Source organism: Oryx dammah, unplaced genomic scaffold, assembly GCF_014754425.2.
Source record: "Oryx dammah isolate SB20612 unplaced genomic scaffold, SCBI_Odam_1.1 HiC_scaffold_20, whole genome shotgun sequence".
Taxonomy (NCBI): Eukaryota; Metazoa; Chordata; class Mammalia; order Artiodactyla; family Bovidae; genus Oryx; species Oryx dammah.
This window is the reverse complement of record NW_024070204.1, coordinates 68018619-68046034: the sequence shown is the minus strand read 5'-3', so window position 1 is coordinate 68046034 and position 27416 is coordinate 68018619. Positions and strand designations below refer to the sequence as shown.

The window sequence follows — 27416 nt, the reverse complement described above, 5'->3', positions numbered from 1 at the left end:
GCCGCGAGAAATTATCAGTAACCTCAGATATGTGGCTGATGCTATGCTTATGGCAGAAAGCAAAGAGGAACTAAAGAGCCTCTTAATGAATGTGAAAGAGGAGAGTTTAAAAGCTGACTTAAAACTCAACATTCAGAAAACAGATGATGGCATCTGGTCCCATCACTTCAAGGCAAATAGATGGGGAAACAGTGGAAACAGTGAGAGAGTATTTTGGAGGGCTCCAAAATCACTGCAGATGGTGACTGCAGCCATGAAATTAAAAGGTGCTTGCTTCTTGGAAGAAAAGTGATGACCAACCTAGACAGTGTATTAAAAAACAGAGATATTACTTTGCCAACAAAGGTCCATCTAGACAAAGCTATGATTTTTCCAGTAGTCGTGTATGGACGTGAGAGTTGAACCATAAAGAAAGCTGAGTGCTGAAGAATTGATGCTTTTGAACTGTGTGGTGTTGGAGAAGACTCTTGAGAGTCCCTTGGACTGCAGGGAAATCCAGCCAGTCCATCCTAAAAGAAATCAGTTCTGAATATTCATTGGAAGGACTAATGCTGAAACTGAAACTCCAATACTTTAACTGCCTGATAACAAAGAACTGGCTCATTAGAAAAGACCCTGATGTTGGGAAAGAGTGAAGGCAGGAGGAGAAGGGGACAACAGAGGATCAGATGGTTGGATGGCATCACCGACTCAATGGATGTGAGTTTGAGCAAGCTCTGGGGGTTGGTGATGGTCAGGGAAGCCTGCTGTGCTGTAGTCCATGGGCTTGCAAAGAGCTGGACATGACTGAGCAACTGAACTGAACTGAAAGAGGAACAGGGCTGCACAGAAGTATATAGTTAATATAGCCAGGTAGCAAAAGTCCAAAAGGCATTAAAACTCTTTAAGAATGATGAATTTGTGATCACTATCCCTAAAGATCAATTTAGAGAGTTGAAGTTAATGATTTTAAAAATAGAACACTAATTTTTAATTAAAATGGCTTTTATCTTTGATACTATGAACTCATTTCTCTGTTCATCTTTAAAAGGATAATTCTGGTCCAAATCCTTTGTTATATACCATATCTTTGCCTTTTTTGTTTCATCTTTGTTTTAGAAATATTTGTTGAATGACTATTTTACCTGTAACAAAAAATGGTATTTTAAAATAGAAACCTGTTCTGATAAATCATCAAATTAGTATTGTAATCCTGTTGCCTTTACACAGTACCTTTTTTCCCCAAATCACCTCCATCCTGATACTTGGCCTCGCACCTGGCAGAGCCTGAAGCCTCGTGATGGTCAGTGAATGTCTGCCAGCAAACCCAAAAAAATACTTTTAGAAGTGCAGTCTGCAGACTGACTTTAGACATCAAATCTAACATGGTTGTAGACTACTACTTAACAAAATAAATAGTAATGCTAAGAGTATATCGTTGTATACTATATAATAACTGCTGAAATTACGTAGGGAAATTTTAAACATGGATTTAAAAAAAAAGGTACTTCAAATATTGTTCTAAATGGCTGACAGAACAGAGAGCATTTGTGGGTTTTTTTTTTTTCCTAGGACATGTGTTTTTCTACCTCTAAGCACAGTTCAAATATGTGATCCATTGATAGCGTAACTTGCCTTATTAATTGAAAAGGATAGAATCCACCAGATGTAGCCCAAACCAGCAGAGAGTTGGGTGACTAAGCAACAGCAAAGACACCATATTGAGTGAGCCAGAATTCTGTCTCCAGGTCATTTATTTCAACCAGTGACAATGTGTCTAAACTCCAGTGCTTCAGCAGTGATTGATGGTTTAATATCATATATAATTTTTTTAATGAAGGAAAACCATTTAAATATGTTACCATTTGCACTGGTATTCTCCTATGTACATAACCGCATTTAATCATTATGGGGATTGTTTTTATACTTGTGTAATTTGTATCCAAGAAATAACTGTCAAAACCATCTCATGCTGTTGCTGGAAATGGTACAGTGTGCTTCATACTTGAATAGATTCATTCTTCCCGCACGTAATTAAGAGTGTTGGAGCTTCACTGCTACCACATAGGAATTCCATGTTTACATTTCTGAGAATGAAAAATTAGCCACAATGTGCTTTTTCAAGCTACCATTTTCTGGGGCTGTGATATTTAAGTACCTTAGTTCTGTACCAGTGTATGATTTGAAGAGTTTGATTTTAAGACTTTTAATATTAAAATACATAATAAAATTTTATTATCTAATTACAAGAGGGTTTAGCCTCTTATTAAAGTTGCTAAATCAGGCCTGGATTAGCATCATAATGGCACAGTTTGACATGGAATACTCAAAAGTCAAGTTCGAGGGAAGGGATGGGGTTTTTTTGTCGTTGTTGTTTTGGGGGGTTTTCTCCTATGCCTGCCTCTTGCACAAAATAACAAGGGTGAAATGCATGTATGGAAACAAACAAGGAGCAATTTGGTACGCCAGAGAAGGAGTGGAGGTGTCAGCCTAGGATGGTACCCTCAGGCGAGGCAGCTGGTATATGTAGTCTTTTGTTTATCTGCTACTGGTTTATGTAGCCTTTAGGCCGGCACCAGAAACAATCACTCCTGCAGGGTCAGCTGCTGGTCAGAAGCAAAGTAAGGGAAGACTTTGCGTTCAGTGCACGGCCACGATTGCTGCACAGCTGGCACCTGCTGCTGGTGCGCAGCGGGAAGGTGAAAGGTCAAGGAGGCAGTTGCCCAAAACTCAAGAATGGCTTAAGGGGACTTGCAGATTAATCTGCTTTATTAACTTCTGTATATTAGATAACTATTGCTGTGAATGACAGTACATCTTTTTGAATAAGTCGCATCTCTTTCTCTTTTAAATTAGCTTTTGAGTAATGAATATTAAATAGAAAGCATTTTCAGGGGTAATTAAATGAAAACAGAACGATGTCATTTTACAATTATATTTGTGTGTTTATAGAATAGGGGAATTACAGTGTTTTCCAAGGAGCTAAAAAAAGAAGAGCCAGCCTCATAAAGAAGAATTTGAAATAAATAAGTTACATGTCCATTAGCCTTTGTGTTTAAACTGAAAAAAATATGATGTACTTTGTGACTTAGCATAGAGTCATTGGGTGCCGGTGGCTTGATTTGGCATTCCCAGGGGCTCCCAGTGTTTTCTTTATGAATTAAAGTGACTGCAATCTGTCATTGTTCTTTTATCTACTGTTTAGCACAGTTTTACTGTTATTCTGCAGCAAATGTTCTCCGAATAGCAGAAATGTAGTAAAAAAATGCACGACCACCATACCTTTTCCTTCACACCGATGTAAAGCAGATAGCATTTCATGAGGAAAAATGCAGTTTTACACAGGTTTAGCCCAGTGATAATTAGATATGCTTTATAATCTCTCTCACTCGGTATGGCAAATGGCAAACAAGATAGTTTTTTAGCCCCATCATTAATAGTGATTGGCACAATTATCTCTCATTGTAAATTAACACTAAAAAGAGTTCACTGAAATGCATTCTTTTTTAAAGCCTCTCCAAGGAAAATTTCTTAATTCATAGATTAAATACTGACACCAACTCTGGAAAAGCGTTTGACAGTCTATTTCTAAAAGGATGATTTTTTTTCTTCTAAATCTCAGTGATTTTTTGTTTTGTTTTGTATTTTGAAGAATTCTCAGGAAAGGAAACCATAGCAGATGACATCTGTCTTTTATATGCGAATACAGCACAGGTAGTAACATTTATCCATAATTCACAAATGGAAGAAATTTTGGATTTCATTTGTAACTCCCTAGTTTTGACACAAGTTCAGTCTTCCTGCTCTGAATTGTGTTTCTATGACATGTGAAGATGACACCTGAGGTCGTCTTACTGTGTCACATCCAGGCCAACCCAGGGCTCACCAGAAGGCTCCTAAACTTGTATGGGCATCACAGAGGAGCAGACTCCCTTGACCAGAAGAGATTAGGTTAGGATTATTTCCACATCCTTCCACTCCAAAGTAGAAGAGTCTTTACACCCCTCCTTACAGATTTAGACTTCTCCTCCATCATGTAACAGAAGTCTTATTTACTGCAGGGTTGCTAGAACCAGAGCGGTCACCATAGAAAGGCAACCTCAGATTCAAAGAAAATTTTAATGATGAATGATTATGATGAAAAAGAAGTAGAAATAATTATTATATGCTTGGTTTTTATGTTAAATGCTTTATATATATATTAATACATATATACTCACACACATATATACTCACACCCATATGTATACACATATGTATTCCTGTGTGTGTGTGTGTTTCTGTTTATCTCATTACTCATGAGGCATATATTTTTATCTCCACTTTATGTTCAAAATACTGTAATTGCAGCTCTAGTAGTTCACCCAATACTACACAGCTAATAAGTAACAGAACCTCTGCTCTTAACCACTATGCCGTGTAACTTTTAAATGGTCTGGAAACAGGCCTGGGAGGGATGTAGGAAAAGCAAGGGAGGCAGACGCATTCGTTCATTCATAAATTCTTAACTGAGCCAAGGGCTCCTTTCTTTGAGTACTGATTGGACAAGAGGGAAACACTTGACCCAAACTGGCTCATCTTCCCTGGATTTAGAAACTAGCATTTAAAAGATAATGGTCAGCCTCAGCTGAACTGAAAACTTGAAAATTCAAGAGCCACGGGGCAGCCATTCCCTGCCGTATGCTCAGGGAAGTAGCCAGTCTGCAGCCAGAGAAAAGAGCCACCAACGTGACGAAAGGGTCTGCAGAAGCCAGGCAGAGAGAGACTGAGAGAGAACCCACCACCAGAGTGCTTGTCCCGATCCCAAGCCCTCGAGAGGCCTGGCTGCACTGCCTAGAGTAGGGTCCGGAAGTCACCCCTTTCATCTGCGGTAGTCACTATCTTCATAGTGAAAGGATCCTTGACTCGGAAGTAGTGAGGGCAGAATGAACCCATGAGTACAAACTCACCTAGCACAGAGAAGGTATTCAAGAAGTGTGTAAAAGTGGCTTCATTTTGAAAAATAATACAGAGGTACTACTTTTTAATGTTCCCATCCTTGTCCTTCTCCCTGCTGTTCATAATTATAAATGTGAAAAGTATCCTTTCCAAGAAATCTCAAGCACAAGACTTCATTTCACAAGATGATTTGATTTTAAGGCCATGACGTAAGCCAGAGTACCTGCATCTTCTTAGTCCCATCTGTGTGTTCTGCTTTTGTTAGAGTTCTTTCTGTGAACAAGCATTCTGCATATCACAGACTCACTGGACTGGATGGGGGCATGGTGTGATGTGGATTTTACTCATGGGTCCAATCTGACTTTTTCTCACTTATTCTTTCTGTAAACTCCAAGCCTTACCTTGCAATGACAAGAATGAAAAGAAACTCCATAACTCTTTCCATTTTTATATTGTCTTCATACCTAACGTCTCTCCTGATTCTCACAACAACCCTAATGGGTTCAGTTCAGTTCAGTCACTCAGTTGTGTCCAACTCTTTGCAACACCATGGACAGCAGCATGCCAAGCTTCCCTGTCCATCACCAACTCCCGGAGTTTGCTCAAACTCATTTCCATTGCTTCAGTGATGCTGTCCAACCAGCTCATCCTCTGTGGTCCCCTTCTCCTCCCACCTTCAGTCTTTCCCAGCATCAGGATCTTTTCCAGTGAGTCAGCTCTTCGCATCAGGTGGCCAAAGTATTAAAGTTTCAGCTTCAGCATCAGTCCTTCCAGTGAATATTCAGGACTGATTTCCTTTAGGATGGAGTAATGGGTAGATAGGGCCAATATGAATACTTTTTAATTTGAGAGGGATAGATACATCAACAAATTCAATCCCACAGTACCTGTATGGATAAAGTATGCATTGGTTCAGAGAGCTGAAATGGAGACGTCCCCATCAGTCTAGTGGTTAAGACTCTACTTTTCAATGCAGGGGAGTACGGGTTTGGTCCCTAGTCAGGGAACTAACATCCCACATGCCATGGGATGTGGACAAAAAGGACGAACAGAACAAAACAGAGGGACAAAATGACTTGCCAAAAGACAGAGCCACTCAATAACAGTGCTTGGGATATAACCTGGGGCTTCCCACTGGCTCTAGTGGTAAGGAACCTGACTACCAGTACAGGGGATGTAAGAGACACAGGTTTGATCCCTGGGTCAGGAAGACCCCCTGAAGGAGGTCATGGCAACCCACTCCAGTGTTCTTGCCTGGAGAATCCCCATGGATAGAGGAGCCTGGAGGGCTATAGTCCACAGGGTCTCAAAGGGTTGGCCATGACTGAAGCCACATAGCACTCACGCACACACGGAACTTAACTAAGGCTTTTTTGTCTCCAGGTTTTACAGTTTTCGCCATACGAGATCTTCCCAGGGCCTTAACGTGCCTCTCATTGCTGGCATTTCTTGTTATTCCTTCAGCCTTATTCAAGGGTGACAGTTTCCCCTACCTTCATTTCTCTTAGCGGCATTGTGCATGGTATGAGAAACTCTTTTGAATTTCTTGAAAGAACGGCACAGTATAATGTGAGATTGGTTTAATGATGGCATAATTTATTCATTTTACAGTTATTACCGATTTTTCACATAGCACTTGCAGGGTAAATTATGTGAAATTTCCTCAAAGTCTATTAATGTGCTGGAGTGGTGACTTCAACCTTCGTCCTCATTTGTCTTTAACTCTTGGAAACTTTTAACTAGCAGTGGCATTTCAGCAGCAGTGAGTTCATGTGGTATGTCAAGGAAGACTTACTTGGTTGACTTGAAGAACAAGGTAAAGGTTACCTGCTTCTCTGGCCCTTCGTGAGTTAATGTGGCTTTGTGTGCTTTGCAACCCAGAAGAACTCTTGCATGTTAATTCTGTGTCCCTTGCCATGCTTAGGAGAATACAGATGTAACTGCTTCCAGACTGATGAAATTCCATCCTCCTTCCAGAGCTGTTTAATTGTAAATTCTGTATTTGTTGAGGACTTTCTACTTCACAACAATCAGAGCAGAAAGATTTTGTAGTCAATAGACCTGGTTTTGAATATCAGTTTTGTACTTCCTAACTGTGTCCTTGGAATAGCTACCTCACCTCTTTGAGGATAGCAGCACCTCAGCCAGGGGGATTCTATACCTGGTGTGGAGTAGCCCCCGGGATCAAGTGGCGGAAGTGCTCCTTGCTGTGGTCTCATGCCCAGACTCCCCAGATGAGCCGGGACTCAGGTGTCTCTCACTGCATCGCTCCTTCAGCCACCTGTTACTCCATAACCCGGAACATCAGTATCATGGAAAGGAAAAACAAAACCAGTCAAGCCCGTATTTAGCTGTGGTCACGTGAATATCGAATGCCAAGAAGGAGGAGCCATAGAAGCACCAGGCCTGAAGAGGAATCTCTTAGGCCCCAGAGAGACCCAGCACAGAAGAACACTAAGCAGGAGCTCCATGTTGACCCCTGTGCTTAGTGTGGCAGCTCGCTTAGACCGTACAAGGAGGTTCCTCTCAGGCAACCAAGAGCGCCAGTGAGAGCTCAGTGCACTGAGGGGTGATTTCTCTGTGACCCTTAAGATGGGAAGGAAACAACCTGATGGGTGGGCAATACGAGATGAATAAATACTTAGGCTGCATGAGCTCTCTACAGCCACAGGGACCACATTTTATTCAGTTCTGTGCCACAGTGCCTGACACACAGTAGGAGTTCAGTAATTCTTTGAGCAATGAATAAGTCTAAGAAATGAAGAGGAAGGGAGAAAAGAAGGAAGAGAGAGGTCTCCAGCACAGTCCCTGACCCATAATAGGACCCCCTCACAGATGTGTTGCCTGTGGGCACCTAGCACGGAAGAGTCAATAATAGAATGTTCCTGACTTGAAATGTATGCAGGTGAAACAAGTAGATAACAAGAGGCATTTAGAGCTTCTCTGAGGCCTGGCTTGTTTTGGAGTTTATACTTTAAGGGAGAAGTTCCACCCTCGGCAGATGGTAAACTCTTCTTACCCGTCCCTCCCAAACCCCGTCTTCCTCCCGAGCCCCCTGTATTACCAAGAGGCTGGAAGCAAATTGACAGAAACCTGAAGGAAAGTAACTCAAGTGATTTAGGAGAATGGAAAGGCTGGCTTATGGGGCCAGATTAAAGAAGCTAAATATGTATAGCCTGCCTAAGTGACAACTAAATGGGGCATTTGATAAGTCTATAAATACTCGGAAGATGTAAATGCCAAGGAGGAAAGGGAATTACTTAGCATGGCACAATGGAGTATTGGCATAATGGGATAATATTAAGAAAGAGAAAATGAAGGTTGAACATCAATAAAAAGCTTCCTGACAAAGAGAACCATTCCTGACAGGGCACACTATTAAGTTATGTGCTGTGGGCCAAGGGAAGTAATGGCAGTGCCATTTCTCAGGATCCTGGCAACAGAGCCAACAGGACTGGGGCCGAGATGTATCCTGACTGGGGCCAAGCAGGTAGCCTTCTGTGTCTGTGGCCTCCCAATCCTAGAAGAGGAAAGAACTGCATCTTCTTGGGAGAACTCAGATGGCTCAGCCTCCTAAAGGGCCGGACCATATGGAGAATAGTTGTACCAGCCATTTTCCCTTCCACGTGAGTGCGTGGAAGGGTCATTCAACTTAAAGAGTACTCCATTTCCTGCAAGCTAAAGCCCACATTCTCCAGCACACAGGTCCAGTTCCTTCACAACATCAGACCCCTGCCGACCTCACCAGCCTCCTCTGCCACCACCACTCCGCACACACCCTCTCAGTGACCCTCCCACAGAGCTGCTGTCATTCCCCAGACACTTCTGCAAGCCTTGGCACCTGCTCGCCCTCTTCCCGCTTGACTACCTTGTTCTCTGCTGCAGGTTGAAATGTCGTCGGTGAAGCCTTCCCTGCCTCGGCAGGGTTCGCCCCCGCTTCTGGCCTCTGAGAGCCTCCTGTGCAGGTGTCTGTCTGTGGCAATTGCTGTACTGCACTGTCACAAACAGCACGTTGCCTCCCCTCCCTGAGCCTTTGGAGGCTAGGACTGTGCCTCGCTCGCCTGTATGTCCTCAGGGTCTGACAGAGCCCGGCATGAAGCCGCTGGCAGTGAAGTCTGACTACGTCAAGGAACGGAGTTCTCTCCCCAGCACTGTCAGCCACTGTCGTCTTTTAGCCTCCCTGTGTAATTATTAGGGTGAAAGAGCTTCCAAATCTCAGTAACGTCTCTAAATCATCTCTCCAAACGCTTGGCCAGCAGTGTCTATGCCAGTGCAACAGCTGTAAATAAAAACTTCAAATCTGAAAGGCAGCGTGCCATCCTCTATGGTTTAAACATTAAACTCTAATCTTTAATGGAAAATGCTTCTGCGGGCCAAGTGAATTTTCCCAAAAAAGACTTTTTTCTCCTCACACAAAACCATTTGAACATGTTAAGTCAAATAACCCTCCACTGTTGGTTATGAAGATGTTTAGGCCCATCTAACCAGATCCCTTCAGGAAGTCAGGGAGGATATAGTGACAGATGAAAGGCAATGAAACTTTGAACCTCCTCCTGTAAGGATAACATGTTTATTACGAAACACAATATTCACTGCACTCCGCTTGGAGGACTGCGTGAGGTGCCCTCATGCCATTATGCCTTATGCTGTTCTGTTGTGAAATATGATATTCATTGGGAAATGTCGTGATGACTGTTCAGGAAAGCAGCATGCTGTTTCCCAGTCCCTTTTTCTGATTTTGCATGGCCTCAGTTAGAGTTCACTTTACTGAATATTTAATATAAACGTGCTTGTCGTCACCTCTGCCGCGTGGTGTGTGCGCTGGGTGGAGTTCGTGTCACTGCTCCTTACCCCACGAGCTCCCTGTGGGACCGTGGGTCTGCCGCCCTGCTGGGGCACTCTAGTGTGCAGCCCCTTCTCTCACGGGCAGTCTGGAATCCGAGGCCATGTTCTCAAAGCTCTGAATCAACCTGTGGCTTCAGTATCAGGTTGTATTCCTTGGAAGGATTTCTTTAGCTGGGCAGAAAAGGGGATGAGCAGCCAAGGATTCTGACCGCTTCTCCCCATCTCCGAGGCCCTCCTCCTGTCTCCTCTGGGCTTGCTCCGTAGTGTCTAAACAGGTTGTCCTGCCTCCAGAAGCTCCCCATCATTGCCGTCCCGCAGTTTCCCATCAGTTTTGTTCTAAATCACAGACCTAAGCATTATTCAGAAGTCCTTTGAAGGCTACCCTGTTCGTACTGGCCCAAACCATTTCTACATGCAGCGTGACGCAAAAGGCCTTTCGCAGCCTGGGCTCAGTCCAGTTTTCTCCTCACCCTCAGTTCTGTTCCTTTCCACTTGAAAGAAGCTCTCTCTCAAAAGCCTGCCTTACAGAGCCTGACTATTCCTCAGATACACCAAGCCCTGTCTCCTCTGCCTCTTCTCGTTTTATTTTCTCTTCCTGGGGTATCCTTCTTTCCCAGTGATGCTATATGTATCTTTTAAGATTCCAGTTAAATAATTAGCTCTCCAGTGAAGACAGGCTCATCTTTTTAGACAGGAAACATAGCACATATGCTTTTGTTAGTCTCTCTTGAGCTTACACATGTTTGCTCATTTGGAGACCCCCCAGAGGCTTGTGTAGGACATTTGAGGTTCTATGATTGTAAGGCAGTCGTTCAAACAGTATACCATGAACTATAAATGACAGTGTCACTTGAAAAAAACTAGAGGAAAATGGCTTTGGAGTTGAAAACCGTTCCTCTCCATACAGATTTTCCAAGCATTCCTACCTAGAGGATGTTTTTGACAAATGATGCTTAATTTTTACATCAAATCAAAAAATTTTCTGTTTGATGTTGGCAAGAGAAGCGTGAGAAGGAGTTTCCCAAATAGTGCTGAGTGGCAATCCCTGCAGCCTCCCAGTGCCCCAGGTTTTCTGGTTTTATTTTAATGCAGCAAGCTGCTTTATGAGATCTGCAGCTACTTGAAATATGATTTACTACCAGTAAAAAGTTTCAAATGGATAATGAAGATTCAAGAATGAGACTCACAGTGTAGTGTAGTCAATTTTGTTGCTCTTGCTCTCCAGTACATCTCTGCCATTGAACTGAATTATTTATTGTAATTTATTTCAACCATGGAAAATAAAACTGTTTTCATTGTGATGTGCACTGTAACATTCAGAATAGACACATCGCAGGCAGTACTCTCAATTAATTCATCCTGAAGTTTGATTCCAACTTTATCTTCTTTCTTATAAGCTAGGAGACTGGCAGGTAATTCTTTCCCCAATAAACTATGATTAAAACGAATGTTTTGAGAACCAAGGGTGATGTTGGTAATGGAGAAAATGGAAACAACAGCAAAACTAGGTTGTGTATGTCCTTAGATTTTACTGTGGATGGAAGGGGTTTTTAAATATTCTAGGCAATTTATCACTTGGAGAAAATGCATCCCTGAACTTTCTGTAAGGAGGGGGTGGAGGAGAGGTTGCTTTGCATTTGGATTCAGAACCATGCAATGCTAATGTGACCAAAGCCAGCTGAGCTAACCAGCCCTGCAGTACCTTTATTAGTAAGAAGTTTTTTTTGCCTTTTAAAAAAAAAAAAAAAAAAAAGCAAGCTAGCATTGTACAAAGGCCAAGAGGCAGAACTCCCAAATGATTTTTCAGAGGAGAATGGGTCACCTATGTAATTGATTGCAATCTTGTTTCTTTGAAAAAGAGGCTCAGCTCATACATTTCATTTGATTTTTTTTTTTCATTTAAAGTGCTCAACAGTTGTTTTTATTATGACGCTGCAAAGACCCTATGAGAACTTAGGAATGTGCTTAATGTGTACACATACTAAAAGATTTAAAGTAACTTGGGTGGTTGGGCTTCGTTAATCCAGGCAGAACATTTGCTTGTTTGTCCATTACTTTCATTTTTCATAACATTCCACTAATGTCACATTGGTAGACAGCAAATGAAGAAACAATTGATTCCTTTTCCCTAAAGATGACTAGTATCTAATTTGAGAAGGATCACATTTCAATATTTGCTGTGCACATGGCCTCAAGAACAGCACTCAGTAATGACAGCAACTCCCTTACTTCCACAAGCCCTGAAGACCTGGAAGCCTTTCCTCCTTCAGAACATTCAGATTCTTCCAGAGCCTGGATCTTCAGCCAGGGCATGGGGCTGTGGGAGGGAGCAGAAGGCTTCTCTGCTTTTTCAGGTCCCCCTGCACTGTCGTTACTGCTGTCGCTATGGGCAGCCTTCCTCCTCCTTCCCCACCTGGCCTTCCCGAAGGCACCTTACAGGTGCCAGAGGATTCCTGAGAGTCAGGAGCTTCCCTCAAGTGTTCGCTGTGTTTATCAGTTGTTCCTCAAAATGTCAGCAACTCATTACTTCAAAATCAAAGGCAACCTAGCTTGGCCTGCAGTACACATAATTTTATATCCTACCCCGTCTTCTTATTATTGCCCCCCACCCAGCAGATTAAGGCTCCCTGTTCTAGAGACACAGCCTCCTGGGCACAGCCCTGCTCAGCCTGGCCTTGTCCTCCTCCCTCTGGCCCTGCCTAGCCTAAGTGCAGAGACGCTTCGTCTTGCTCTCTCATCTTTCCTTTGGCCTGTCCTCCTTTTGTCTTACGGGCTCCCCTGGCGGCTCAGATGGTAAAGAATCTGCCAGCAACGAGGGGGCCTCGGTATCCATCCCTGGGTAGGGAAGATCCCTTGGGGAAGGGAAGGGCAACCCACTTCAGCATTCTTGCCTGGAAAATCCCCATGGACTGGGAGCCTGAGGCTCCCAGTCCATGGGGTTGCAAAGACTCAGACACGACTGAGCAACTAACACTTTCACTTTTGTCTAAACCAAAGCTGCCTTCTCAGGCCCTCCCTCCACCACCTTTTGGAGAAGACAAATTACTCTTGTCCCATTCCCGTTTCCCTGATCAACAGGCAGCAAAGTTGCAGCGTAACTGAAATGTCATACAGCCCTGAACCAAGACGCCGGAGAGAGGGGGAAGCGGAGGCTCCCTGAATACAGTAAGGATGTGACCCCTGTCGGTCAGAGTTCCTGTCATCACGGCACGTTCAGTGCTGTCTTTCTCAATTGGATGGGGAGCAAGAGAGAGGAGTTTGGATTTGTTTCACCTGTTCCTTAGATTTTGTGGAATATTTTTTAGTTTTATCACTATACCCAAAGAATATTAACAATGAAAAATGTTCAATCTGTAGAGAGTATTTTAAATTGAAGAAAATTAGTTTAATTTTCTAATCCTTTCTCCTATGTTTATTTAAATTGCTATATACCTGGTGAGAGTGAAACCAATGGTTCAATGGACCATTTTCCAGAGACAATCTATAAATTATGTCTACTGCTGTTCATCATGAGAGGCTGAAGATACGGTAAACAACTTATAAAAACTCTAGGTGGGAGGCAAGAAGGTCTCCTGCCGACTCACCAGGAACCCCTTCCCTGGATTCTAATCACAGGAACTTGAGTAGCTGCCTGACTCCTGAGCAAGTGGTCGAGTGGCCAAACAGGACACGCATGTGGGCAGCACGTCTGGGAGGCCCTCTGAGGGCAGGCGACGGAGCCCTGGCCACTCACTGCCACCACCACTGCCACAGGCCTGGCCCTGCCCACGGGCAGCCCCGGGGTGTCAGGCAGCAGCCTCCAGACTTAGGCAGACCTGTGCATAGGCCCTGGTTCCACGTCACACACGGCAGCTGACAGCTGTGATGCCTGGAGCAAGTCCCTGACTTGCTCAGAACTTCAGCTCCTTAGACTATGAAATGAGGATAATGTCTCCTTCAGGGCTAGCTGGGGGTTGCAGACAGTGTGTACCTGTGCCTCACAGAGTGCTGAGCACCCAGGCGCTTTCCGCAAACATATCTGTTCCTGTCGGGCAGAGAGAAACTCATCAGGCACAGCTTACTCTTAGGTGGAAATGGCTGTCAGTAAAAAAGATGGTGCCTCAGCCTTTAGCCTTGGTGACCTAAAAGGCCCTAGAGATCTCTTCCAGGCAGCCACTGGCTAGAGAGGGAACAGTGACTTAGAAGCATTCTCGGGCTTTGCACACAAAAGCAAGATCCTTGGAAACGAGCAGTGTGTTGATTTAGATATTTACCAATTTCAGGTTTTAGCCATGGGCGGAGGCCAGAATTTCTGTTTTCTGTACAGTTCCCTTTCAGCTCTTTAGCTCTTTATACTTTAGTTGATATTTCACGCATCCTTTCCCATTCTTTCATTTATTCATCTGTGCATTCATTCTGTCACCCAGTAGCTATTTCTTGAGCTTCTGGTAGGTGCCAGATGCTGCACAAGGCAGGAGGGACACAGAGAAATGCCCCCCATGGCCCCAGAATGGTAGAAGGTTGCAGGCCAATGTCCCTAACACCCCACTGCAGTCATCATCCAGTACCCACTCAAGCCACACCTCTCAGCCATCCTTCTCCTCCCAGCTTCTAGACCCCTTGAACCTCCAGTGTCCTTAGAAAGAGTACATCCAGCACAAGCCACATCTATGCTGACATCTACATCAGCGTCTGCAGTGAGAGCCTGCTGGAGGGGAAGAGTGGGCCTGCACGCTTGAACAGGCAAGAGTCCACTGTGCGCTGTGCTTGTGCTTTACTCCCCATTCTAGGGCAGAAACGTAGAATAAGAGCTGAGGAGTGAACAGAGGTCCATGTAACACAACACTGCTTTGTTTTATTTTTCCAGATCAGATACTCGTCAAGTAGCTTCATGTTTTATTTAGAAGGTTACAAGTTTTCAGAAACACTATCACTCAAAATCCATACTAATACATGTGCCAGACCAAACAGAACTGATTTTTGCACTGTTTTCTATTTTAGCTTTTTTTTGGCTGCAGGAGGTAGAGGATATTGCTTTTACTTTTACTGCAACTCCCAGTGAGGTCAGATAATTGTGAGGAGAATATAATCTGGGTTATCTGTCCATAATCAAGACATGAAATTGGGTGCTTCCTTGAGCCATGAGATTCCACTGGGTCAGGCCAGGTGGGGCAACCATGGTGGGAGCAAAGGAGCACCAGCGATGATTGAGAACCTATGAAAGAAGTCAGTCTTCACTGTGGCCCTACAAAGTAGTTGTTATAATCTCTAATTTTATATGTAAAGAAATAAAGCCTCAGAAAAGACAAACAACTTGCCCAGCATCCCAGGTTACGTAAGTGGCAGGCCCAGATTTGGCCTTAGTTCTGACTGGCTCCAAAGTCTGTCCCTACCAAACCAATGTTGGTTTTGCTTCGTTGATAGAAATTTTCTACAAACTTAGCCCAAGCCTCTTGGGAAGGAAGAAGGGGAACAGGAAGCAGCGCCCGAGACAGTGATTGCCTGCTTTTCCCCAAGTGGTCTGTCCCCTGGTCGGGCAGACTAGCCGCTTAGGATAATACAGTGGAGAATGTGTATGCTTTTTGGACACAGGCTCTGGAAAATGTAGCCTGGCTTGGGCCAGTTTGAGATGGCCATTCCAGCCATGCCTGTAGGCGGTGAGCAGAGGCTGGCAGAGTGGAGGTCCCGCTCCCAGAGCCTTCCATGTACTCAGTGCGGATGGCGCGTTGTGACTCAGCGCAGGCTGCAGTGGGCTGCGGCAGAGCAGGCAGGAGCTCTTTCCTTTCGGTCTTGACTTGTCTCATCCATAACCACCAGAGATTCCACAGTACCTGGAGCAGGTACTTAAGCATTTCACCCAGGACTCTTCCATATGGGGGTGGGGGACCTTTCTCCAAAGGGATTTGCTACACTGATTGAATTGTTTCCCCATATCCTCTCAGATTATTAGAAAAAAGAACTGTGGAGATGAGTTGCCATGTCAATACCCTTTGAGTGGATATGCTCACTAATTTCCATTTTCCGGAAGAGTAAAGAAGAAAAAAAAAGTCATCTGTTTTAGCCAACTTTATTTTTAGAAAAGTATTTTATTCAAACATCCCCTTACTTATTACAGACATAAATGCATGCATTCAGACAAATGAATCCACGGGAGAACCGTGTAAAGTAATTGGCACATCACTTCGGCATGCTTTGTCGGTTACTGGAGGACTCTGGTACCTCTAACTGTAATCTTTTCCATTAAAATATCTGTTCCGCCTTCAGATTGTGAAACCGTAATATTTTAGGCTGTCTCCGCAGATCTGTTAGATTTGCTTGTCAATTTAATTTGTGGCTCTATGACTTTGGGTGGCTTGTTAGATTGTATACAGAAACACGTGATCTGCAAGTGATGTTCAACATGCCAGCATAAGACGCAGCCTCTCCCCAGAGACACTGGACATACAACAAATGTGTACTGGCAGCTTTCATTTGCAGTCGGCCTGTTAGGATGATGGTGATGACGTGTGGAACAGCAGCTGTTTAGAGCTCATCAGTGTTGTTTTTACATATATACCTTAAATGGGCTTCCCTGGTGGCTCAGATGGTAAAGAATCCTCCTGTAATGCGGGAGAGTTGGGTTCGATCCCTGGGTTGAGAAGATTCCCTGGAGGAGGGCATGGCAACCCACTCCAGTATTCTTGCCTGGAGAATCCCCATAGACAGAGGAGCCTGGCGGGCTACAGTCCGTGGAGTCACAAAGAGTCAGACATGACTGAGCGACTAAGCACACACACTCACACACACCTTAAATGTTTATAACACTTTTCACTCTTTGCAGCACTTTTCATATCTACTATCTCATTTGATTCTCATTTGATTCCCTGAGCTTCCTTATACTGGATTATCATTTCCCTCTTTATGGGTAATGAAACTAAGACACAGAGAGAGAGGTTCCATGCCTTGCCCGAGATCACAGGGTAAACTGGGTTGCAAAAAGGCCAGAGGGCAAAGCCAGATGTCACCACAGCCTAGTCAGGGCGGTGTGTGTAGTAGACTCTGCCACATAATTGCTGTTTCCCCTGCCTTCCTTCAGGGAAAGGAGCTCTGAAGCAGGGAAACAGGAAGGACTGCAGACGAGGGATATAGTGTCCAAGAGCAGGACCTGTAGCATCCGCGGCACATGGGCGACCACGGCTTCCTTCGTCGCTCTCTGCCAGGACTGTTGCAGCAGCCTCGTCTCTGGCCTCCCTCCATACTGTCCCCTGCACAGTCCGCGTGTCCCAGAGGGAGCTTTCCTAAGCACAGAGCTGAGCATGTCTCTCCAGGTGCGAACGGCCAGATTCTCCATCGAGGTCTCCCACCCTGCGCTGGGGTTGTGTCCCAGAGGGAGCTTTCCTAAGCACAGAGCTGAGCATGTCTCTCTAGGTGTAAACGGCCAGATTCTCCATCAAGGTCTCCCGCCCCACACTGGGGTCTTGCTTCTGGCCCACCGCTCTTCTCTCTACACACTGCATTCCTTACCATTGCAAAACCCTCTGTGTTCTTGCCCAGTCTCCCTTTTTGCTGCTGTCTCTGCTTAGAACACATTTATGATGAACTCCGTAACGGTGGCCTTCTCTGTGGTGTCTTCCCTGATTCTCAAGGACCCAGAAGTATCCGTCTTCCCGCCGCTTACCCATAGCATCTTTGCCCAGCCCTGGTTCCTGTTACCTCTGCTAAGTAGTCTGTCCCAGGAAGCTTTTAGCTCCTCAAGGACAAAGGTTGTGGTAGATGTCTGTGTTCTGTTACCTCCTCCAGGCATCTTGCAGACTTGGAATTTAAGAAAATGGATGAGTATGACATAGAGGAATAGGACTTTCTTGCTGGTTCAGTGGTTAAGACATCACCTTCCAATACAGAGGGTGTAGGTTCAATCCCTGGTCGGGGAGCTAAATCCCTCATGCCTCGTGGCCTAAAAACCAAAACAGGAAACAAATAATACTGTAAAAAATTCAATAAAGATTTTTTAAAAATAAGCAGTGTAGGAGTGAAGTGAGTAAATGAATAAGTTTAGTGTATGAGGAACGAATGAAAAGATTTTTAACAGCCTGAGCCAGCAGGAACCGTGACTTCCAGTGTGACATGGGCGGGGTTCCCTCTCTCCACCTGCCTGAGGGGGTCATGGAGAGATGTGGCCCCTCTATAACTTGACCGTGTCTTTGGGGAAATGAGAGCCTCAACAGTGAGCTGAGCTTTTTGCCTGGTGACCCCGTAGAGAGGAAAGCACATCTGGGTTGAGAGGTAGGAACTGATCCCCTTGGGCCTGTGGCCTCTGACTTCTCCCACCCAGAAGGTTCTCACCACACATTTCAGTAGGGGCAGCTCTTCCTCAGGGAGCTGAGAGTTGCCAGGTGTTCCCATAGGCAGCAGTATAGGCTTCCAGAGTCAAAGCTGTCTGTCCAGCAAGTGCCCTCACGGCTGGTGGCCGGATGTGGTGGGCAGCAAGTGAGCACATAGCAGGCCTGGGGTTGGGGCGATCTCGAGCCGGGCGCCAGCGTCATCCTGTGCCTCTGTCTTCTAGATGACGTCCGTCCTCATGAACACCATTGTCTTTGAAGACTGTCGGAACCAGTGGTCAGTATCCAGGCCTCTCCTGGGGCTCGTCCTGCTCAATGAGAAGGTGAGTGTGGCTGCAGGGAGGTCCCCAGGAGGCAACCGCAGGAGGAGGGTGCAGCCAGACACCAGGCCAGGCTGTGAGAGAGACGGGGGCCAGCCGAGCGTGAGCGGGCACCTTGAGCGCCCGGGACAAGGCCGTATTCCCCCAGAAGGCCCTTCCCCAGGGGCCTCAGGTCTCCTTCAGCTAAGTGGACACCTCAAGCTAGCTTTTCTGGAGCCCAGAGCCTCCACACTGGGCAGGTGGTTAGCTCAGCAGTGCTTCCAGCTCACCCTCACTCCCCTCCCTGCTCCAGGAGATGCTGGGCAACAATCCCGTTTGCCCTTTCCTGGGCCTCCTTCCTGATGTGGGATGCCCATTGCCCTCAGTGGCAGCAGTCCCCCGAATACCAAGGCAGCACCCTTTATCCAGGACACGCTCCTCCAGCCCTCAAGTGCACGCACCACTCTGGGCTGCCTCCCAGGTTCCCCAGCTTCCCCTGGAACCCACCTCTGTCTCCCCAGCAGTCAGTAGGAACAGTGCATTACTGCTCAGGAGAATGAATTGTCTATACAATAAGAGAGTACTGGGGAAAAGACAGTGAGATTAGAGACAGCCGCATACATTAAAATTCAAACTGAAATCCCAGCCTTGGAAGGAAACTAATAGAAGAAGAAAATATATCAAAAAGAGAAGAGCTGTCTCATCATTCACCTGTGCTGAAGTATCCAATTTTCGCCACATTCAATAGCACTGCCATTCATCTTCCCCCGGTGTTACTGTGATTTAAATCCAAGCTGTATAAAAGAGAGCAGTTCTTTTAAAATGATTGAGAGGGAATAAGGGCAAATTCAGTGTTTAGAAAAAGCTTATGACATCACAATATTATACTTTACTGATGGAGGCAATATTTCATGGTTTGGGATGAAAAACTAATAATTTTCTATTTGGTGTGAGTCACTGCATCATTATAAAAGGGAAAAATAAGTAGTTTTGTGCATTCCCAATCTTGTTCAGGAAGACATTGTGGTTTAAGTATAATGCCTCTGATATATAGTATTTAAGTATTAGGCTGACTACATATTAATTCTGTGTGTTTTTGATGTGAGCTGTTTTAATGTATGATGAAAATTAAATATCATGCTGTTTGGGCCTGGAAAGATAAACACATGACTAGCAAAATGTCGTCTTTGTGTTGCAATTAGGCTGTTTCTGATGATTAGGGGCTGCTGTTAGCATAAGTGTGTGTAAAAGCCCACAGTCGTCAGCAGAGAGAAAAGGGCTGTGCGGTTCTTTGTGACCAGGCGTGACAGGGGTTTTTCTTGGTGGCAGACAGCTCTCCCAGAACTAAGCGAGCGCCTGAGGTGCCCTTCCTTAGCGGAACAGACCCGCCCTGACCCAGGAGTACAGGGGCTCGGGTGCGCAGAGCCTGGGGCGGTTTGAGAGGCAGCTCCCTAAAGCCACGGAGGCGGAGAAGCAGGAGGCGGCCCGGGGCCTGGCCTCAGCTGCCCAGGTGCTCCCTGGCTAAGTTCTTCCCTCACCCTAAGAAGGCTGCTCCTCTTTCAGCCTTTCTGAGTGTTGAGGAGAGCAAGGCCTTTATGTGCTTGATCCCCCACCCAGGAGGCGAGGACTCCATCAGCCTAAATTGTTCTGTGACAATAAAACAATTACAGCAAGAGATTTTATGAGAGGGGATAATACAGTTTATACTCAGGAACATCTCTATTGCTCTGGTTTTCTCTAGAGGCTTAATGTTCACAGTGGACCCAGACCAAAGCCCATTTGAGAGTTAGGAGCCCTGAGCCCTTCAGAGCTGGTCTGGCCCCGCCCCCACAGCTTTCTTCAGGCCCAGTTTGGAGCCAAGCCTCTGACACTTGTTCTGTCTCCCAACAGTATTTCGGGGAACTGAGGGCAGGTCTGATAAACAGCCAGCCTCTCCCCAAGCAGGAGGTCCTTGCCCAGTGCTTCCGGAACCTGATGGAAGGAGTGGAGCAGAACCTGTCTGTCAAGAACAGAGACAGGTGAGTGACGCCCAGTAGTCAGCGTCTCGGAGACGGATGTTCCAGGATCGCACTTAACACAGCTCACGCACGGATGTGGCTTTTCTATTACACCTTGTAATCCTCGGCTCAGTTTAGTTCCATCCAGTATGGGTGTTTGCTTCCCTCCAAGCAGCATGCTAGGCACTGTAAAGGGTGCATGCATGCGTCCGTGCTAAGTTGTTTCAGTCGTGTCCAACTCTTTGCCACCCCATAGACTGTAGCCCGCCAGGCTCCTCTGTCCATGGGACTCTCCAGGCAAGAACACTGGAGTGGGTGCCATGCCCTCCTCCAGGGGATCCTCCCGACCCAGGGACGGAACCACATCTCCTGTGTCTCCTGCATTGCAGGCAGATTCTTCACCGCTGAACCACTGGGGGATAAAGTGCAAGTTTTGCCCTTAAGCATTTTATAATCCCACAGAAAAAATAACTGATTGAAAGGTTAAAAGAAAGAAAGAGTTACAACTGCTATGAAGGACAAAGAAAGGCTTCCTGACATTTGAACAAACATGGACTTTGACGTCAGACAGATTCCAATTTAAACTTTATTCCTTTATAAGCTGTGTGGCAGTGAGTAAGGCAGTCAACTTCTCTGATCCTCAGTTTTCTCACCAGTAAAAGAAAGATGGTGATAATTGGTTGTGACATTTAAATGACAGAATATAGTCAACATGGTGCCTAGGACATAGAATAAACAGTAAGTAAGTAAGTAGTTCCTTCCTCTGTCTGACCTTTAAATGTGGTTGGTTTTGTAAGAACAGAGACAGGTAAGTTGCCAGTGAGATCCTGATGAGGAACACAAATTTGTCACCTATGCTTGAATTCATTCATTCATTCATTTAGTTCACAAAATTTTGTTGAGAATCTGCTATGTGCCAGGCATCGGGGATACCAGTGGGGGACTAACTGTTCCAGGCTTTTTTGCCCTCTTGGAGCTTCTAGTGGCAGAGACAGACATAATGAATGACGAAGAGCGAAAAATGTTTTCAGGGAAAAAAAAACTACTTGCCCCCATCCTTTTATAAAATGTGGGAGTATTCAAATAGTATGCCATTGAAATGCAGATTATTAGTTGCCCCATAGCCACAGGCCTAAACCTGGGCTTTGATAATACAAGGCCAAGTCAGATGGACTCTGTGGGCGTGTTCCCTTCACTGCTTGTTCCATCGCCAAGACCCTCTGTCAGGCAGGTAGGGGCAGCCTCCAGGCTAGGAGGAGAGACTGAGTGAAGGAAGGGGAGGTGCCTTGCCAGGTGCCCCAAGGGGGAGATTGCTTCGCCCAAGGCTTGGGAGCTTGAGTGCCACCTCCTGAGTGGCTCTGTGAGTCCCTTGCTTAGTCAGAGTACTAGCCAGCAAGGACGGGCTGTTCTCCACATGCCAGGCAGGCTGCTGAGCGCTTACAGGCACTGTCTCTCTTAACTCAGTAAACTCTTACTTCTCACAGTCCCATAAGGTAGCTATCACGTGGGGTACCAAGACCGAGGTTAAGTGTTCGTCTGAGATCACCCAGTTAAGAAGTAGTAGAGTCAGGAGCTGAACCCAGGCAGTCTTACCCAGTGCCCCCTCTTTTGGCAGCACTGAATTTGGTTTTCTCATCTGCAAATGACAATACTAACCACCTGCTCTGGGGAAGTCTTGCGATGATGAAATGAATTTATATGTAAACACAACATAAGCTTTGGATCTTTTCTTTATATTCATTACTATCTATGTGTAATTCAACTTTTAAAAATAACTCTTAAATGGTATAACCACAGAACACACCCCTCGGAATGATTAGTGTCTTTGCTGATAACCCTTATTTTCTGGGGGGGAAGGGGAGGAGCTGTAGTGCCGTGCAGTGGGAGGAGGGAGCTCAGCCAGGCCCCCTCCAGGGTCCTGAACTCCGCACCAGAGGCTCACACGGCTTCAGCTTTGCCACTGCCCTCACGCCTTTCTTCCTTTTCCCACAGGTTCACCCAGAACCTCTCCGTCTTCAGAAGAGACATGGCCGAGGCCCTGCGGAGTGATGGCAGCCCCGAGCCACTGGACATGATGAGCTGACTGGACTTCTGCCCGTGTGCCGAGAGGCCTTCATCCAGAGACTCGTGGGTCTGGATCCCAGGACAGTGATGTTGGCTAGCCCAGGAGAATCTATTTTTCAACACAAACAACAACAAAAACCCTACCTTTTTATAAGTCTGGCCTAATTATAAGAATTTATAATAGTGCACAAACAATGTAAATTCAGTCTTTTCACTGAAAAAAGCAAAAGATGTGTTTTCAGTCTTTCTATATAATATTATTATCTTTGTTCTTACAATGCTCTGAAAGGGTGTAGAAACAATATTTAACCAAAGAACATAATAAACCAGGTTTGCGGCTCAGTGTTTACTAGTTAATGGCTCTGCAATCAAGGTGGTGAATCTGTGGGAGATGCAGCCTTCAATGTGGATCCCGGATTGAGACAAATACCATTTGAACCTGTTAAATTAGTAGTTTGTTATTAGTCTTGTCTGGAAAAGCAGTGTTGGAGCTCTGAGCTGTGGGCATTTCAAACGAGCCTGGGAGCTCTGTAAAGCATCCCACAGGACTGCACACAGACCTCTCTGCCTCAGCAGCGTCTGATAAAGTTGAGAGACAGTAACACAATTAAATGACTTACAAACAACGTTTGCTTTTCACTGGCATAAATCTGAAGTGGTTTAGTCTAGAAGAATTAAGCTGTGCGATTACTGCCTGCAGAGCTATTCCTTCAGAAGGAGTAGGTAGCCCCAGCAAGCAGTTCTGGGTGCTGCTAGCACCCCGTCCTTCTGCCTCCACTTAAGTTTTAAGAGAAGCAGAGGTATCCAATTAAAATGTAGATTCAAAGCCACTTGCCTTCTTGAGCCACCCAAAATGGTCCTAGATGCTAAACTATAGATTTTCAGAGGATGAGGATCAGCTGGTTTTCATCTTGCCACAAAAACTCTTTTTACTGTGGGGACTGCAGCTCAGCGCAAACCCAGGACAAGGAGAAGGCCTTTACAATTAGTGATGGATGGTAACTACGCTATTAATTTGAGATTGTCACTATCAGATGGCTTTGGTATCTCACTGCTCTGTCTTCATGGTTCAGGCTTATAATAAATATCATTCCCTTTATTTCTGATAAGACATGAAAGGTTGGCCTTACTGTTGAAGAAGTAAGTCCACAGGCTCCCTTTATAATCTCATTTCTCAGACTAGTTATTTTTTGAAGTCTTTCTTGATAGTTGAGTTTTATAACAGGCTTGTCACATAAAAGCAAAGTCACCCAAGTTTATCTAAAGGTTTGTCTTCCATATGTGAACTCAGGAAGTCAGGGAAAAGTGTGCTCTAAGTAGAGTTATTTCTGGTATCTAATGGAGAAGTAAGCCTCGGCTTTACACTATGTTTCATTATCAGTAGGATAAATAATTTTCCATGGGAAGGCAAATTCTGAACTTCATAAAACTTCAACTTTTTAGAGAAATCTGATGTGAGAATTTTCTCTTTCTTGGGGACTAATTACTACATACTACCCATCCCAAAAAAAATCCTTCACAGAAAGCCTATCCCATTCTGGCACTTTTTTTTTTTTTAAGGTTCAAGCCCTGGGAGTCCCCTGGTGGCCTAGTTGTTAGGATTCTGGGCTTCCACTGCCATGGCCCAGGTTCAATCCCTGGTCAGGGAGCTGTGATCCCACAAGCTGTGGGGCGTGGCCTAAATAAATAAATAATAAAATATTCCAAGACCTAAAAGCACCATATTATTTGCATTAAAACGCTCACAAGAGAATCACTGTGTGCGCTTGCTTTTCTTGACCACGCCCCCAGAGGCCGCCTGGTGGCCTCTCAGCAGCCTGCGGCTCCGTGGTGGCCTTGGAGGCCTGCTGGGGAGGAGGACTTGTCAGGCCCGCCCACCCCATCTCAGCAGGGCCAACTCACAGCGCTGGCTGTGCAGAGCACCTGTGCTGGGCAGGCCCACTCAGCTAGGGGACTGCGCCCTCAGCCCTCACCTCAGCCCCCGTGTCACGTGAGGAAACAGGCTCAGAGGTGGTACCAGCGTACAGGCACTATTTGATCCCAGGTCTGTGTCACCCCACAGGCGTTGCTGAGGTCTCTTCCGAGACCAGTATTTGAGAGTGGTAAGTTGAAACCTGTTAATGTTTACGTCAATTTCCATGTGTTTTTCAGAACTCTATTGCTAGATAACAAATTACCCCAAAACATGGTGGCTTCTCCAGTGGCCCAAATGGTACAGAAACTGCCTGCAGTGCACAAGACCCACATTCGATCCCTGGGTAGGGAAGAGCCCCTGGAGAAGGGAATAGCAACCCACTCCAGTACTCCTGCCTGGAGAATTCCATGGAAAGAGGAGCCTGGCGGACAACAGTCCATACGGTGGCAAAGAGTCAGACACAGCTGAGCAACTAATGCTTTCCCAGTGGCTTAAACAGCACTGCTTATCTCACAGTTCCTGCGGACACTCCGCCTCTGGGTCTCCCAGGCTGTGGTGAGTTTCATAGGCCCTGTTCACCACGAGGCTCGTGGGAAGGACCTGCTTCCACACGCCCTCTTACCTGTGGGCAGGAGTCTGCCCCTCAGGGGTTGGTGGACTGAGCCTCAGCTCCTAGCCAAATGGCCTCTCCATAGGGTGGCTCACAGCACGGCATCTTGCTCTACCAGAGCAAGGAAGAACATAGCACCGTGGAAGTCACAGCCTCTCATAACCTAACCGCAGAGGGGCACAAGTCACTTCTGTATTCTCTTCACTGAAGTCCAGTCACCGGAACCAGACCACACCCAAGGGGAGGAGTTATACATGGGCAGGGATCTTCCAGCCTCGACTCTTACCTGGCCTTCACTGGTAAGGTGGAGTTTGGCTAAAGGCTTCTCCCCAGAAATCTGGAACAGAATCCTGATCTTAGGAAGGCTAAGTTCCATTCTGTGCCCTTTCTGAGGGAGGAAAGGAGAGTGGGGAGGCTGGGATGTTTCCAGATGTTTCTACACACACACTCCCCCAGGAACCACACCCACCCTCCCCTTCCCCAAGCCTTGCCAGAGTCGGCTTTGGTCAGGGATCATAGGGAGGACTCTTGAGGACACTTGGAATTCCATGTGGGAGTTCTCCAGGGTCATCCCATCCCAAGGATGAAGCCAGCACTCAAGGGCACACCCCACCTTGCAGAGCCCACACAAAAGAGAACTATTATAGCTGGATATGTTACCTGCTCTAATCAGGTCACAGGTGGACCTAACTCACACTCAGCAGCAGGAAAAAAACAAATGACTCCAGCAGGTCCTCAGGGTCTACCATGGAACCAGCCTCACCCAGAGTGAGGAAGCAAGGAAGACATGGGCCTCTGCGGCACACCTCACCCTTCTGATGAGCTCCTAGGGGGCCGATATGTCCTGTGCGTGCAGTGTGGGGTGCTAGGTCAAGCCAGCAGCTTCAGCTCATAGCCAAGCAGGAAACAGTTGGACACTATCGTGACTGCAAGGCTTTCGCTTTCTGCACTGCCTTGAGAACCTGCCCCCTGAGATCTGCGTCCTGCTTGTGTTCTAGGTGTTCCTGTCTTTTCCATGCTTCCCCATCAGGCTTCTCTAGAACAGGGGATGAGGGTGCTGCGCTGTCTGGTGATGGGAGCAGCCAGAAAAGCCCTCTTGGCCGCTCCTCAGGCTCCATTCCACTGGCCCTGCAACCTAGACGTGCCTTTGCGTTATAGTGCTGGGAGCCCCTTTCAACAGTGCAGCTGAACTGGCATAGCTGCAAGCTGCGCTCAGGGACTGAGTGAACTGGAGAGCTGAGTGTGAGGACAAAGAGTGGGGTGGTGCGGGGTGAGAGAAACTGGGCAAAGTGAAAGACGAGCAGTCCAGCAGTGTGGAGGCAGCAGCATTTGAGAGAACCCGGCACCTTATGGTTAGGAGGGAAAGAGCGCCCGAAGAGCAGAGCGAGGCAGAGTAGAGAGGGAGAGAGTAAGGATCTCAAGATGGACATTAAACAACGGGAACCAGTATTATGTAATGAGCAGCCACTAAGCATTGCAAATCAAGATCTCATTTAAAGGTAATGCCTACCGGTAAGAAAGTCAAGTAAGCATTATCCCCATTTTAGAGGTGACAAAACTGGGCCTGAAAGACTAACCTGAGCCACATAGCTAAAAAGTTGGCGAGCCAGGGTCAAAGTCAGGTCAGCCTGACTCCAAAGCTCACGCTTCCTTTCCACTAATGTCTTAAGCTAGCTACTTCACCACCAGGCTTTGGAGACAGTTGGGTGGGGAGGTGAATAGTGACACACCGGGACCCCCAGATGGGGCTGGTCACTCCCCAAGAAAGCCCAGTCCAATACCTGGGCCTCCTATGTGCTGTATCTATGGGCTCTGCCACCAATTCACCCTCCTCCCTCCTTTATAAAATCAGTCTTGAGACTTTTTAATGTTTTATTGAGGTGTAAGTTTACGATGACAGCAAACCTCTCAAACTACAGCAAGAGTAACCTGCCTCCTTGGCATATTAAAAAATAATGTTAGTGTCGGTTTTTACGTCCCATAGTTTGGATTGCTGATAAGAGCGCTTCCTTGACAAGATTCTCTTTGAGGTTTACAGAAAGCGTAATAAAATATGTAAGTTACATTTCCACAAACAAAAGCTATAACATAAGTTATTTATAAGCGTGAGATACAAACAGTATCACGATAAATAAACCATAAAGGGTACCTGCAACATCCATCTTAATGTAATTTGCCCAACAAAAGTGTTGAAACAAAGTCAAATTTAGTAGAGAAATCTGTCAGGAAGAAAGGAAAGTTGTAAAACACAAAATGGGAAAAATGGCTGACAGGGGGCAGGGAGGAAACAAGGGCATGAGATCAGGTGTGGAGGCGCCTCTGAAGGCTCCCGCCTCTGCCTGCTCTCACCCCCAGCCGCACACCCCGCCCCAGACCTGCAGCGAGAAGGACACTCCCCTCCCCTCCCCAGCTGGGCCTTACCCCCTCTCTCCTAACCCCGCGCCTGGCAGCGCCCTCATGCCGCTGCCAGCC

General features: G+C 46.0%; 1 protein-coding gene across 4 annotated transcripts in view; it reads left to right on the top strand.

Moving 5' to 3' along the window:
- RANBP17 (RAN binding protein 17) overlaps positions 1–22761 on the top strand; it is a 349515-nt gene extending 326754 nt beyond the window's left edge. For all 4 annotated transcript variants that reach the window (XM_040262770.1, XM_040262768.1, XM_040262769.1 and 1 more), the window contains 3 exons: positions 18284–18382; positions 20249–20376; positions 22348–22761. In XM_040262770.1, coding sequence (XP_040118704.1) covers positions 18284–18382; positions 20249–20376; positions 22348–22438 — 318 coding nt within the window. In that variant the 3' untranslated portion in view covers positions 22439–22761. The remainder of the gene's footprint in view (positions 1–18283; positions 18383–20248; positions 20377–22347) is intronic.
- The last annotated feature ends 4655 nt before the right edge of the window (positions 22762–27416 follow it).